General features: G+C 24.4%; 2 protein-coding genes across 2 annotated transcripts; both read left to right on the plus strand.

Annotated features, from left to right (window-relative positions):
• The first annotated feature begins 1,080 nt into the window (after positions 1-1,080).
• On the plus strand, positions 1,081-2,180 carry LOC145838225 (uncharacterized). The gene has a single exon (XM_082945786.1). The coding sequence runs from the start codon at positions 1,123-1,125 to the stop codon at positions 1,351-1,353; it is 231 nt and encodes a 76-aa protein (XP_082801912.1). The 5' UTR covers positions 1,081-1,122; the 3' UTR covers positions 1,354-2,180.
• An 8,827-nt stretch (positions 2,181-11,007) lies between these two features.
• LOC145839166 (TLC domain-containing protein 4-B-like) lies at positions 11,008-14,654 on the plus strand. The gene is made up of 7 exons (XM_082946775.1): positions 11,008-11,141; positions 11,648-11,734; positions 12,038-12,096; positions 12,482-12,579; positions 13,088-13,161; positions 13,564-13,719; positions 14,519-14,654. Exons 1-7 carry the CDS (start codon positions 11,008-11,010, stop codon positions 14,652-14,654), a joined length of 744 nt encoding a protein of 247 aa, XP_082802901.1.
• The last annotated feature ends 2,320 nt before the right edge of the window (positions 14,655-16,974 follow it).

Consider the following 16,974-nt stretch of genomic DNA (forward strand, 5'->3'; position numbering starts at 1 on the left):
TACTTAGCAAAACCCTGAACTAAATTCATATAAAACAGATTTAAATTCAACAAAGCGTAGCTGAAATAAAATTGCAAACCTTTATTATACATTTTATCATTTTAATTTTGTACCATTTGTCTATAAATAATTTATTTTAAATAATATAACTTTGAAATGATTGATATTCTAAAAAGTTTTCAAATACATCAAGTTTAAGACTGCCTATTTAAAATTGATATTACATTGTTAATTGTTTTATAAAAATATAAGTAGTATTTAGTTTAATAATAAGAAAATGCATTAAATAATTTTGCATTTGAACAAAACAAACATAAGGTCTCACATGAGCAAAATTTTATTATATTTTTCATAGTTCAATTTGGAACATAAAAGGTTTTTAACTGAAAACTTTAATAACATTTTAGCTTCTAGTAGATTCATGTTTAAAACAAACTAAAACTCAACAAAAAATTGATATTGTTTAAGTATCATTTTTATATAGTTCATAACTTACATGAAAAAAAAATGTTAGTATTAATGATAAAATTTACATTTTACTCTTCATTTAAAACAAATAAAAATTCAAGAATGGTAAAAGTATTTTGTGTTGTTTTATTATCATGTTAATATAAAAATAAAAGTTGTAATACTAGTATTAATAAATAAAATGTTCAGTAGATTCATATTTTTTATATTTTAAGACAAATAAAAACATAAGAAAATGGTTGAAATCAGAAAAGCTTTAAAACTATACCATAATTCATAAAATAAAGTTGATAACCAAAAACTTTCAGTAGATTTATATTAAAAATTAAATAATATATTTTGTTATAATTTTATAATTGCTTGCCTAGCTAAAATTGTAGATTTATGTTAATAGTTAAATTCATTATGTTTTGTTTTAAATTAAATTTGATCATTTCTGTAGTACAATAAAAGTTAATAAAGAAAGATAGTTATTTATGATCAAGTCTTTTTCAAATAGATCTTTTTGCAGTTTTAGTATTCATTTGCAAGTATAATAAAGTTTTAATAAAAAAAACTTAAGTAAAAGATTAATATACTTGAAACATATAATTACCAAAAACTTTTAGTAGATTCATATTTCAATATTTAAAACTAAATTTAAAACCCAAGAAAATGGCTGAAATCAGTGACCCGCAAGACATCACCGAACTCACTGACTTTGTCCAATCAACACTCAAGGACCTCCAAGGTAAATTCAAAGTGATGTCAGAAGGTATAGTGGGCAAGATAGACGACATGGGAGGAAAGATAGACGACCTGGAGAAGAACATTGCAGAGTTGTTGGCGCAAGCTGGCATGGAGGAACAAGAACTGAACAACTCGGTTGCCGATATTACAGAGTAATTATGGTGGTGGTGTCAGAATTGCATTTTTGTACTTAAGTTTTAATATTTGTTATCCAACCTTAAGTTCAGCCCTTAGTTTTTAACCCCTTATTTTCAAAATAAACTACTCCTTTTGCCACTATTTCAAGATCTAAACTCTCACATAAACCCATAACTTTATTAAAATTTTGCAAAAGTATCAGTCAGCGTATTTCTAATGCGTTTCTGTTTGAAAATGTTGTAAGTTTATCTTTTTGGAAATGTGTCAGAATTAGACTTGTTTTGATGAATCTTAGTATGATCCAAGTTTAAATTACAACCCATTAATAGTAACAATTAAGCCAACATGTAACCTAAAATAGCAACTTGTGCAAAAAGATGCAATTCTGATCCTATTTACAATAAGTATGTTAGCTGCAGTTAAATATTTCCTTGCTCTGATAAAAATTTATGTGATTTAAAAATAAAAAAAACGCTTTGCTTATTTTTGTGGTAGTGTCAATTTTAGCTTGTTTTACAAATTTCAGTCTGTTTCTATTACAGTTCGTGTTTTTTAACTACTTAAAATCATTTTCCTGTTTTAAGATAAGTTTGTTTGTTTAAGGAAATACGTAAATATTATTATTTGTACAGTAAATAGAAAGTGCACTTTAAATCTTAAGTATCTTTTTGAAATATCTGCACATGTTTGACTATTTCATTGCTTTTTTAACTTTTGTGATGCTCATAAGAAAGTTTTTATAAATGATACGTTTTTACTCAAAATTTAATCTATTACTTAAACGACAAGAGTTGAATAGCAGTTTATTTTGTTTTTCATTCCTCAATAAATGATACAAAAATGTTGAAAAATATTTAGTCATCATTGTTTGATCTAAGTTAGAAATAAAATTTTGTTTTATGAAATACGATTTCTAATCAGTTTTGATAATAAAGATGTTATTAATTGTTTTATTACAAGGTATTAAATATAGTTTTAATACGTATTAATTTAAATGATATCTTATTTTAAAAAAACATTAGTTTTTTTTTTAAATGTCTCAATATTTATCCTTATCGTTAAAAAGCTAAGAATTTATTTCAATTAACTACCGAGTTTCGATTATAACAAATATTGTTTTGTTTGATTATCCAGTACTTAATATATGCGCCTAAATTTAGTATTTATTGAATTTTTGAAGATTCGAAGTTAAATAAGTCACAACAAAAGCTAGTTTACTTGGCTACTAAGTCGCAAAAGTTTTTTTAAGCGTCGTTCCAATACTTTTGAAAATACTCGAAACTTGACCACACAATGGAAACAAACAATCGGATAATGCCAACTTAAAAGTTGTTTGAACAACGAACACTTTCCAGTCTCAACTCATTACGGACTTGTTCAAAGTTGTTTGTAACGCTTTCCGGTTGCCATGGCTACTCGTGTGTTTGGCTGTTTGTTTTAACGAAAGTTTATCTTTTTAACGACAAGCGTTTGAAATAATTGTTTGCACATCAATTGAAGCTTTTTGACCTAGTAAACAAAACTGTAAAGTCCATAAGTTTGTTTTCCAACTTTTTCAAAACTATTTGTCTGTTTATGAAATGTAAGTGTTATGAAAAATGTCCAGCTTTTAAAGTTTGTAAATTGATGTTTTTAAAATTTTTGTATTTAAAAGTAAAAGTATTTTTTTTTTTGCTGTCTGTTAAACTAAAAAAAACTACCGAAAAATACTTCTATGTAATGCATATATGTATTCAATAAAAATATTCGTGAAATGCCACAACTAATTAGGTTTTAAAACATGTTTGATAATTTTAGTTAAAATAAACAAGTTAAAAAAGTACTTTTAATTATAGTTTATTAAAGGAAATTAATGTTGATCAATGTGTTATCCAAAAGTTCACAGGACAAAAGTTTATGATTTCTGTTAATAAACAAGTAGTTTATCATTTTGCAATTCAACTTAGACGTGCTGAAAAAATAAAATAGTTCTGCATATAAGTTTCAATACTTAAACTTTTTTTTATTTTTTCAGTATATATGTTAAAGAATGTTTTCGTGATTATGTTTTCAGAAAGTTTTAATGAGGTTTATAAAAGTGTTTTTGTTCATTAAAACCTTATTCCTCAAAAACTGTTTTTAGGAAATTTTGTGACTTGAAGGTCAAAACAGGGCCAATTAAAGTTTGTAGTTGTGGCACAGAAATATATTTCTTTCGTAATATTAGTTTAGTAAATAGTATTTTATTAATATGTATATAAGCCATTTTACTTTGTAAAAACAAATTTTTTTACTAAAAAGGTTTATAAGCAACAGACCGTTTATACAAATGATTGTTCTATCGAGAGAAACAAAAAATATTAATAAAATATTTAATTACAAGAAAAACGTTTTTTTATTAATTACTAAACTGTTAATACATTATTACAAAATCAAAGTTTCTTAATACTGAATCCAGAACAATGTATCAATACTGCAATGAAAAATAATAATTTTCTTACAAGCCAACAATTAGACAAAGTTTAATTAAAACCGGTACTGTTAATGATAAATAAGATATTCTCTAGATTCCAAATACAAATAGTTTATTGATTTTAGATTAAATGATTCGTATTATTTGTAAAGCAAAGGTCAATAATTTTTAAGATTGGTAAATATCATAAAATATGTACAAACTTTTGGTTACTTCAAACTTCAAAAAACTTTGATCAAGGTAGTTTGTATTTCAAATAATTTAATATAATTAGCATTGAAAATTACACAAAATACATTTTAAAAAAAGCTTTGCATTTTATGGTTTATAAAAACTTATCTTCTTGAAAGTTTATAACTTTAGTTCTTCTTCATTTACATCTATAATTAAAATATGAAAAATATTATATGTTGAACATGCTTGATGATCCGTTTTTAAAGTTATTTGTTTAACATAAGTCGGATATGAAGAAGAAATAATAAAGTTTAAAATAGTATTAAAAGATATAAATATTTTTTTTTAAATAAGCATCAATCATTATTTGGTGTTTTTTGTCAGCTATAATATAAAGTTACTAATCGTCTTTATTCATGTTGATATTCTGTTTGTAAATTTTCTAATACAAACTACCTCACCTTTATCACAAAAGCTAGCGAACACTTAATGTATAATTTTACAACTTTAATACTTTTTTAAACTTTCTACAAGAATTTCATACTTGGATTGAAATCTTTTCTTACTTTTTGCTATGCTTTAAGTAGGAATAACAAAACATTAATTTAAAGTTCTTAAAGCATCTTAAAATTGTGAAAGATAACTCCGTTTTTGTTTGTACTGTATATATTAAAAATATAATAACGAAACTTTTAAGTTTTAGCAGCCATAAGAATAAGATAAAAAAGTCTGTATGTCTTTTAGTCAAATTGATATAGTCATACTTAAATAGATGTATCATAAAACATGCAAACATAAGGAAAAACAATACAGCATTTAAACAGTGTACAAATTACACTTCTATTTTACTAGATAATGGTTATGATATATTTAGTGCAAAACATATTTAGCTGAAGACGAAGTTACACCTCAATAAAATTAATCACTACAAACTTTGTTTATTAATCGAGTGTTATGTAAAACTTGTTAGATAGCTCACTTTTAGTTAGAAAACATCAAAAAATGAAAACTTCTTCTATTGGGTTTAATTGTTTTAGTTTTTGTTGCTTGTTTTAATTTAAGCAAGACAGGGATACTTCATATTTTATGAGCAACCAAACGTCGTAAATAAATAAATTTTTGCGTATTTAAACAGTTGTTTTTATCAACTAAATATATAAAATTTATATTTCAAACGAAAAAAAAAAACAGATCTATTATAAAAATAAAGACAAAACCTCCAAAGTTTAAGTCATAAAAAGTTTATGGAAGTCTCATAAAGTTGAAAACTTTAATTATAAAACGAACTTAAACTAAAACTAGGTTTAAAACCTACAAAAATTCAAGTATATATATATATTTGTTAATTTTTGAAATTTTTTCTATAAGTTAAAAAATCGACTAGGTAAGAGTGAATCATTTAAATAAATGAACCATGTGTAAGCAAAGGATAGTTTATTTTTCTTTAGTTGTACATAGTTTTTAACTGGTATATTGAATTTACTATTACGTTTTTTTATTAATTACTAAACTGTTAATACATTATTACAAAATCAAAGTTTCTTAATACTGAATCCAGAACAATGTTTCAACACTGCAATTAAAAATAATAATTTTCTTACAAGCCAACAATTAGACAAAGTTTAATTAAAACCGGTACTGTTAATGATAAATAAGATATTCTCTATATTCCAAATACAAATAGTTTATTGATTTTAGATTAAATGATTCGTATTATTTGTAAAGCAAAGGTCAATAATTTTTAAGATTAGTAAATATCATAAAATATATACAAACTTTTGGTTACTTCAAACTTCAAAAAACTTTGATCAAGGTAGTTTGTATTTCAAATAATTTAATATAATTAGCATTGAAAATTACACAAAATACATTTTTAAAAAAGCTTTGCATTTTATGGTTTATAAAAACTTATCTTCTTGAAAGTTTATAACTTTAGTTCTTCTTCATTTACATCTATAATTAAAATATGAAAAATATTATATGTTGAACATGCTTGATGATCCGTTTTTAAAGTTATTTGTTTAACATAAGTCGGATATGAAGAAGAAATAATAAAGTTTAAAATAGTATTAAAAGATATAAATATTTTTTTTAAATAAGCATTAATCATTATTTGGTGTTTTTTGTCAGCTATAATATAGAGTTACTAATCGTCTTTATTCATGTTGATATTCTGTTTGTAAATTTTCTAATACAAACTACCTTACCTTTATCACAAAAGCTAGCGAACACTTAATGTATAATTTTACAACTTTAATACTTTTTTAAACTTTCTACAAGAATTTCATACTTGGATTGAAATCTTTTCTTACGCTTTGCTATGTTTAAAGTAGGAATAACAAAACATTAATTTAAAGTTCTTAAAGCATCTTAAAATTGTGAAAGATAACTCCGTTTTTGTTTGTACTGTATATATTAAAAATATAATAACGAAACTTTTAAGTTTTAGCAGCCATAAGAATAAGATAAAAAAGTCTGTATGTCTTTTAGTCAAATTGATATAGTCATACTTAAATAGATGTATCATAAAACATGCAAACATAAGGAAAAACAATACAGCATTTAAACAGTGTACAAATTACATTTCTATTTTACTAGATAATGGTTATGATATATTTAGTGCAAAACATATTTAGCTGAAGACGAAGTTACACCTCAATAAAATTAATCACTACAAACTTTGTTTATTAATCGAGTGTTATGTAAAACTTGTTAGATAGCTCACTTTTAGTTAGAAAACATCAAAAAATGAAAACTTCTTCTATTGGGTTTAATTGTTTTAGTTTTTGTTGCTTGTTTTAATTTAAGCAAGACAGGGATACTTCATATTTTATGAGCAACCAAACGTCGTAAATAAATAAATTTTTGCGTATTTAAACAGTTGTTTTTATCAACTAAATATATAAAATTTATATTTCAAACGAAAAAAAAAAACAGATCTATTATAAAAATAAAGACAAAACCTCCAAAGTTTAAGTCATAAAAAGTTTATGGAAGTCTCATAAAGTTGAAAACTTTAACTATAAAACGAACTTAAACTAAAACTAGGTTTAAAACCTACAAAAATTCAAGTATATATATATATTTGTTAATTTTTGAAATTTTTTCTATAAGTTAAAAAATCGACTAGGTAAGAGTGAATCATTTAAATAAATGAACCATGTGTAAGCAAAGGATAGTTTATTTTTCTTTAGTTGTACATAGTTTTTAACTGGTATATTGAATTTACTATGACAGTTAAGAATATAATAAGTATAGAAACATTATTACTAAAAATAACAATTGTCCTGGACAAGACATTAAAAGGTATCCGTGGTTTGCAACTTTATAATTTTTTTCGTGCACCAGGTCCTAGGGCCTAATACTTTGAGCGCTTTTGTTTCTGTTGTTCAATAAACAATATATTTTAAAGTCTAGTTCTAAATAGGTTTACTTAATGCTCATTAAAGCTTTTTTACATATAATAATAAACTTATTTTTGTATGAAATTTTAAACTTAAAAAGATTTTTATTTTTAAATTTGTATTATAAACTTTCGGTAATTCAGAACTTCAACTCCTGGATCGAAAATTAATATTTCAGCAAAGCTTTAAGTAAATTCAAGATTAGTGGTCGGCAGCCTTTTATACTTTTTGGGTCAATTTTCCGAGAAAAAGTTGTTCTCTGGTAGAACTGCATAGAAAATAGTCTTTCGTAGGGCGCTTATAGTAGGTTCTAGTAGAAATATAAAAAAAATAGACTTGAAATTTTATAAACATACCAACAAGTGAACACTGGTAAAGAGACTTTTTTTTGAGTCTCTATTCTACCCTTGAGACGTTTTGACTTTTGTAAAGTCTATTTTATACTTTCCAGGACTCCAAAGATAAAGAAATATGAACACTGAATAAAGCCTTTTTATGCTTAAAATATGATGGTTGAGTAATCTTGTGCCCTTTTGCTGGTTAAAATCTAGCAACTAAAAACTCTGGCACTGACCTCAAATTTTTGCTTTGAGGGCCACAATTTGCCGGCTTCTGGTTATGATCGGTAATGATAAAATATTATAAGTTTGAAGGTAAGTACATATAGCATTCTAAAAATACGTTCATCCAATATAAGCCTTAGAAAACCTCTAATTTAAAACTTTTGAAAGTTTACACGACAATAGTTCTTCATAAAAGTTTAACGCAACAAGTTCAACAAATAACTGTTTCTTTACTTTGTGCTTTACAAAGTATACTTTATACAATATATTATGGCTAAATTTTTAAATGCAATAATCAATGATTGTGTTAGGGTTTATTGGGTCAGTGATAGAGCCAAAAGAAAAATTGAACAATTTGGCTTTTATTTGGTAGAATGTCTAATAAAACACTATTCTTTTAAAAATGGTTCGTTGAAAAACTGTAAAGTTAAGAAGTTTTTTGTAGAAAATTCAATTTTTTTTTATTGTATTTTATTTTCTTTTTAGTTTTTGCTTTAAGTTTAAGGTTTTTTGCAGAAAACATATTTAAAAAAATGATTTTTTAGACAAAAAATAGTTAAGTATAGTTGTTATAATTTGGTCTAAGTTAATAAAAAAATAACTTTTTTACTTGAAATATGTCACCAAGTATAAGAATTTCTAAGTTTTGATACAATATTAAAAAATAAATTTTTAATTATAAAATAAATAAGAATAGTTTAAATCGATTAAAGCCAAGACATTATTCAATATTTTATTATTTACTATCAGTCGAAAAAATTAAACTTACCTTAAATTTATTTAATAGTTAGTCTTAGCCCACAAAAGCTTTTATTTATTTTAGTATTTTTTTTTAGTTTTACAAAAAGACTTAATAATAGTTTAGCTGAAGTTTTAATGTATCATTTCTTATTAAAAGCAAACTAGATAACTGGTCTAAACTAACAATAACTTATAGAAATTTTTATTTTTTTGTACTAACAGTATCTTGTATTATCTTATATTAACACAAAAAAAATTGCTTACTGTTTAGTAAAAGTGATCACAAATTTTAGCTTTGTTAAAGTAACAGAACTAAACAATTACTGACAATTTTATTTTATAAAAGTAAAGCTTTGAAAAAATTAAGAATTATGGTTGTTCTAAACATAATTTTTAAATTATTTAATCAAACATTTTTCTAAAATTTATTTTACTTGTGTTGTTTTTTGTTAAGTTTGAATTTTTGTTTAGGTAGAATTGATAAATGTTTAAAGTCTTTATTATTACCGTAATTAAAAAAAGAATACACTAAAATTTACTTAAATGTTAAAACTTTTTTTGTATGTATAACAAACTAATAACAGGTTTACAGAATTTTTTTTTAATGTTTAAGCTTCTATTCTTAAAGATTAATGTGCAAATTACTTAAAAATTTGTTTTGAAACAGTAATTTTTTTAAATTTTATAGCTACTTAAATATACACCACAGTTAAAAAAGATGTCATCAAACTAAGTTTTAACTATATAGTATGAAAAGACTTTACGATTCCAAATTTTGGAGATACTTTAAACTAGAAGTTTTTCTTGTAGTATGAGTTTTAAAAAACTTGTTGATTTTTTCTTTATTTGTATGTTTTTAGACTAAAAGAAAGTATTGTTGTACACATTTACGGTTACTTTAAAAAACAAAAAATACACCTTAGACTTGGTTATTATTTTAAAAGTTTTGCAAAAATGTCAATAAAAATAAAGTAGTTTTTAATTTTTTAAATTTTTTAGTCTAACAAAAAGTGTTTTAGTCTAAACTTTACAAAATTATTGTTTTTATTAAAAACTAACATAAAACCAGACTAAATTTATTTAAAGTAATTAAGTTTATCTATGAAAAAAAAAACAAATAAATGAAGTTGAAGTATGCTTCAAGATAAAATTTATAATAAAAAAGTTTAAGTTGTTGTGAAAAAGTAAACAACAATTAGCAACAATAATCGATTAAAGTTCATATAAAAAGTTAATATTTGCTTAGCCTGCCGATATCTGTCTTTGGTTTTGTGAATATTTTTCGCTTTACAAATAAACAGTTGCAGATATTGCTGTTTGTAAACTGGAACTAACAATTTTTAGTAAAAGATATAAAATAACGTTTTAGTTGTTAACAGATGTTTTATGTTTTGTAATACAGATTCTCTAAAAACTAAGAATTGTTTGATAAAACTGAATTTATTTCCGTTTAAATTAAGCTTTCGTACGCAAAAACAGGTATAATAATTAGTATATTTGCTTTATAAGAAAGTTTTTAACAAGGTTTTAGTTTGTAAAAGCTTATGTTTTAAATTTTTAAGTTTTTTAAGAACTTAATATACGAAAAATTGTTAGAAGTTATAAGAAGAAGTTAATTTAAGTATTTCCTTTTTTATCATATATTTTCATGTGAACAGAAATAGAGAATAATGTATTTAAATACTTTTTGGTTACATTCATTGAGCTAAACCTTTATCGCTTGTTTTTGTGCAAAAATGCTTGAAAGTATTTAAATAAAAGATTTTACAAAAAACCAGTAAAATAAATTGTCGTAAGTAAGCTTGTTTAAAACTTTTAATTAAAAAAAAGTTTTGACTTATATAGTAGGTTACTTAATGAAAACAAAATTAAATAGCAATCAACCTAATACCAAATAAAATGTTTAGGAAGAATAGTTTATAGTTTTTTTTAACAGTGCAAAAGATGATACAACTTATTTCAATTAAGTTTGTAAGACAAGACTTATCCTTGTGAAATTGATAGAAAAAGATAAATATATTCAATGTTATAAAAGTTTTTTTGAAAGTCTACACATAAAAAAAAATAAAGAAGTTTTTAATATTATGAATACAGTATTTTTTATACAAGTGTTTGGTTTAAACTAAAAAAGAAAATGACTGATAGTTTTTCGTTTAAAGACAAAAATAAATTGTTCTATGGAACAGCAAAGTAAACATATTTTAAGTTTAACGGTTTATAAAAAAAAAACAGCAAAAAAAAGAATTGAACAAACTAGTACGATAGACAATAAGCAAAACGTATAACTATTAAACAATAAAAAAATAACAAAAATAATAGACAAATTAAAATATAAACGATGGAAACGGCTAGTCTTTTGATCGCGGTGACAAGCTTTTCGTTTTTCGCTGCTCTCCATTTCATTTTGCCAAGAATTCCAAAAATTAACAGCTACAAGAATTTGAAAGGGAAAAAGAAGGAATGGGACTCAAGGTAAGTGTTGAAATAATTAATTGATGATAAATTTTTAGAATTTGTTTAGAATTGATTAATTAACTCTAAAGCAACGATTTTAAATTTGCACAGTAGGTCTCTTTCTGAAAAAAACCTTAAAAAGCTTGATTTTACCAGTTGTTTAGACCTAACAAAAAATACTTTTTCACTGGCCTTAGAGAAGAAGTTATAAAAAAAAACCTATTTCTTGTATTTCAGCAAATTTTTTACTATATTTTTGCTTACTTTTATTTAAAAAAATTTTGTTAGCAAGATATTTTAAATGTTTTATACAAGCTCCTTTTTATAAAAACAAACTATTAATATTTTTCAACTTTAATTTTCAGTTATTAATATAAAGTAACACATTATTTATTTTATATTTTAAGTAAGCAAATTCATTGAACTATTTAAAACAATTTTTATTTGTATTCCCTTAAAAATTAGTATTCACTATGTATACAGTTCATTTTTGTTGTTATATTAAGCAAATGCGGTCCCAACAGGACGCAGTCGACAATCCACGCTGTGGTGGTCACATTGGTCGGTCTGGTCGTCATGTGGAGGGCAGATCACTTTGGGGACACCATGTGGTTAGTGTATTTGATTTTATATTAACTAGTTTACTGCTGTTGTAAGACACCATGTGGTTGGTATATTTTATTCTTAATTTAAATAGTTTACTGCTGGCATCATGGACGTAGTATACTAATATGTCTAAAATTTCTTTTTTATAAATTCATGACTTAAAAATAATTTTTAATACTTCAAAGTTTAATTCAAAATGTTTCAACTAAATTAGACTACAAAAAGTTACTCACGATCTAAGTAGTTTTAAGATAAAAGGAACAAAAATTAAATTGAAAACAGTTATTAAAGTAAGTATTTTCTTACAGGTTATTAGACCCATTGTCTTTTCACAATGTAGCGTTTAGTCTTGGATATATTATAGAGGGTTAGTTTTAATTTAGTTTTATCTAAGATTCTAACCACTATAATGCTTTATCATTGTTGATAAAAGTTCTACTTTCTTTTTCAAATGATACTATCATTCTAAACTAAAATAATTTAACATGCTGATTTAATTTTTGTAAAGCATTCTAGAACTATGGTATTTGTTTAAACGCAAACTGTTTAAATACTGAATTTGACGCCTTAAGTTCTAAAGTGTGACTGCTTCCAACATTTAGCTTAATAAAATGTAAGATGCTCAGCTAAACATCGTCATGCTTAATGATTACAAACTAAAACTGGTCATGAACATTTTAAAATGTTTCCTTACACTGATATTTTTGCTTATTTGGTTTAATTTTTTGTGCTAACATGAAAAAAATAACCAGATTTGCTGCTGGTATTTTATTACGGAAAAGAAGTTGGAGGTTCAATTGGGTTCGTTTGTCACCATGTTTTTGCAGCAGCTGGGTATACCCTTTGCTTGGTATGTTATTAGTTATAAAAAGTAAAAAGTATATAATTTGTACAATTTCTTAACTTAATATTGAACACACAATTTGCTTGGTATGTTGTTAGTTATAAAAAGTATGACAGTTTGTAAAACTAAATAATTTTTGCATGTATAATGATGATAAAGAAACACCAAAGAAAACATTTAAGTTTAAAAAAAAAGTTTTATTGCATGTTAAGGTAGGTATACCGGTAAAAAAACAATGATGTATTTTTATTCTGTTAAAAAGATAATTTCAAACGTACTTTTTAAAATAAATTACAAAATTAAAACAAAGGCTTTAAATTTGTAGTTTAAAGTTCAAAAGAAAAATATTTCAACATGATGTAAGGTATTGATATTAAAGGTTTAGTATATAACATATCATGTTCAAGTATTTAAACTGAATAATGTTTTACTCAGATGAGTATGTAGAACTTTTTTGAAAGCATTTGAATTGTAACAAAATAATAGTCTTAATAATAATTTTTTTTCACAACAGAACAATAGCTTCTTGTCGTATTATGCCAACTTCAGAATAATATCTGAAATGTCAACTCCATTTTTAAACTTCAGGTCAGTTTTGCTAGAAAGTTGATTAAACAACAATTTTTAGTTTTTAATTAAAATAAAAATATTATGTTTCTATAATTTACTTTAATTTTTATAGAATTCTTAGTTTTTTTTGTTTCAAAAATCTTTACTTAAACTATTTGATTTAAAGATTTTGTAAGTAAGCAGTTTTAACTTGTTTTGTTTAACTTCTCGTCACACTAGTATCTTTTTTTAAAGTTTTTGTTCAAACATTTTTTGTGTTGTTATCTTAAAGTAAACTTTGTTATAATATTTAAAAACTATAACTATATGACATTAACCTTCTTTATACATCAAACTTATATATAGTATTAGTAAACGAACTGTTTTAATTTTTAATACTTTTCAACATCTCTATGTTATACTTATTAGTTTCTTTTACAGATGGAAAATATACATATCAGGTAACGAGAAGTCTCCCCTGTATTTATGGAACGGAATGCTACTCCTTACTACCTTCTTTGTTGTCAGGATTGTTCCCATACCATTTATGTGGGCTTCTGTCTACAAACTTGTTCACTCTGAAAGCTACATTAACGGGTAAATTAGTTTTAAAATTAATACTATTTTTTATACTGAGTTTTGTTTAGTTTAAAACATGTTTAAGTTAAGTTATGAAAACTGACCTAACTCATTTTGTTGACATTTAAGCTGCATAATATTCTAACTTAAAATTTTACCAGCCTTTGTAATAATTAATTATTTTTTTAGTAGGTTTACTTTTATCAAAAATTTGTTTAGCTAAACTAATTTTTAATAACGAAACTTATATAAAGTAGTTTATTAATTAATTTTTCAGAATTTAAATTTTTTATGTGTTTAAAATGAATTTTAACTACATAAATAAGTAGCTCGACAGTTTAAATAACTTTAGTAGATTAATAAACCTACTTATACTTAAATAAAGAGAAAAGTTGTACGTTAAAATTACCAACAAAATTTTTTAAATTTAATTTACAATCTAGTTGATTTCATACGGATTAGTTTAAAGCATGTTACAATTTTTTTAGTCTTACTACAAATATATAGTTTACAAAATCTTTTAAACTAAGAGTATATTCTGTTTCTTTTTAGCTTAAAGTAAATTTATATACTTAAGAATTTTAACCCATTAGATATTCAAATTAGGTAATTGAACTCAAAGATAATATTGTTTTTTAAGCATATTATTCTTACTTTAGATAACGTTTTGATTCTAAAACTTTTGTTTATATTTCGAAGACGTCATGTTATAAATGTTTGTTGGTATTCAGAACTATAAACCCAACAACTTTTTGTTATACAACTTTAATCCGTTGGAATTTTTTCAAATAAATAATTTTTCAAAATCTTATTACAGAATTAGCACAACAGTCCATTACACTTGGCTTGGACTGACAGCAGGACTGGACATTCTGAACATATACTGGTTTAATTTGCTTATGAGGAGGGCAATGTCTGCATTTGCGCCCAAGAAAGTCAAAAAGGAAAACTAATGATGTTTTATTAAATTGTTTTCTAAAAATTGCTTTCTCTTCTTTTAATAGTCGTGCACACTGCTTTTTTTCTGCTATAATTAATTTTACGTAAAAATGTAATAAAACAGTGATAGTTTTAAAGAATGATAAGAACTTAAATTTAACATAAATGAACTAGTTAGTTATTTTATCTTCAAACTTGACTGAAAACATATACAGACATATGTCATAATAGCTTGATTGAAAACTAGTTTCGTATACCATGTTTCTACTTGAAAAGTCTTGCAAAATTTTAAATTTTTTATTTTATTTTGTGTATTGTAAAATAAACAGTAGAAAAACACTTAAATATAAGTCAACTTGGGATGTCCTGCAGTTTTTTATTTGTTATTTTTAGTATAATGATTTTTTTTACGGAAACAAGCAAATAATAACCTTCATTAGATATTTTGAATAACTATTTCATAAAATTTATTTTTACAAAGTATTCAGAAAAAGTTACTTATTGAATATTTTATTGATAAAAATGACTCTATATATTATGTGTAAAATGTTTTTTCCTACATTTGCTATTTATTAAGTTCTAGCGCTTTTTTGATAGCTACCTAAGAATATTTCACAATCATCAAAAGTTACTGATTTTTTTGATAATTTTCGTTTGTATTTATATTTATTAAGTACTTATATTTGGTTTTGGTATTTTCAAAATTATCTTAAGTCATTCTAAAAATTTATTGTGTTACATATACTTTTATTTAGATAACTTACCAACCATTGAAAAAATCGACTTAAATTAAGATAAGTAAATTGATAAGAATAAAAAGCAAACAATTTCGAAAATGTACAAAAGAATCAACAAAACATTGAGCTTCTATTGAATGCATTCATCATTAGACATTTGTTGTGTGAAGCTTAAAGTCATAAAAATATTTTTAGTTTTACAAATTTGTTAATTAAAAGTTCAAATACATTTTAGAAACTTAAGTAAAAAAAATCATAAAGCAGAGAATAAACTTGTGCCGAATTCTCTTTCCTTTTAGCAAAAATATCTGGCCGACGACTTTTTATTAGACTTGAAAATACTTTGATTATATATATATAACTTTTTTTATGTATAAATTTCAAAATAAACTAATATGTATTAAGCTTTTTATTCGCCATGGATTATTCAAACCGATATTAAGTTTTTTCTCAAATACTACATTTTTATGCTTAAAGTTTGAATGAATTTGCATTCAGTTTCCAAAAGAATCTTTAAGTAAGTATTTGTTTAAATATAAGCAGGGGTGCCAATTTTTTTTGATAATTTTTTTCGAAGTTTTCTGAATTTCTTCAGATTTTTTAAATTAATCGTTTTAAAGTCTATTAAAACTAGATGATGAAATTATTTTTTATCTATGTGGTATAGTTTTCGTGTCATATTGAGGTTTTACTTCTTAACATGTAAAAACTGTTTAAAATTTCATGTTTTGTTGTGACATTTTTTTTAAAAATTTGAGGTTTATTATAGCTTTTTGTTCAAAATTTCAAGTTAAAAAAAAAATTTTCTAATTCCTGGTTTTTTAAGTCTAAATGTCAAATATCAGGATTCCAGGTTTTTTATTAACCCTGAAAAGTAAAATAAATTAAGCAGTTTTGTTTTTAGTTTTGAGTTAATGTTTTCTTAATTTGAGCAATACTGAATGTTTCCATAAACCATTAGAAATTAGTTAAATATTAAAATTAAAAAAAAATGAGAGAAATGAATGAGCGAACGTAATTATTTTTATTATATAAGCTTATAAAACTGCCTTCTTACGCGAGGCAGGATGGTTCGAGGCGTTACTACGCTGACTGCTGAGCGCGGCGTACGATAAGGGTCGTGGGTTCGAATCCCGCCAGTACCGAGTTTACTGGTTGGGCGTAAACCTTTGCACGAACTGCCATGATTTGGGCCCCCTCGGTGTGTTAGGACTGCTAAGAATTGCGTAGGACTCTGGTGAGGTTGGAAAGACTGACTGTTGTAGACAACAGTACTGTAGACTGTCTCACCTTTGACGGCTTACGAAATGACTTTCAAATCAAAATCTAAGAGGTTGACAAGTTCGAACCACGTTCGACTAGTATGCCGTTCTTTTTTAATATAACATAAAGTTGAGGTAGTTGTTAAAAATTTTAAAAAGTAAACTATAAAAAGTAAAAGTCTAACAAAACTATTTTTACAACAGAACAATCGCTTTTTGTCGTATTATGGCAACTTCAAAATAATTTCTAAAATGTCAACTCCATTTTTAGTTTTCAGGTTACTTTTGCTAGTTTGTAAAAAAAATGTTATTCTTGTTTTGAAAGCTTTGTTAGC

The sequence above is a fragment of the Thalia democratica genome, chromosome 6 (genome assembly GCF_965202585.1).
Source record: "Thalia democratica chromosome 6, ktThaDemo2.hap1.1, whole genome shotgun sequence".
Taxonomy (NCBI): Eukaryota; Metazoa; Chordata; class Thaliacea; order Salpida; family Salpidae; genus Thalia; species Thalia democratica.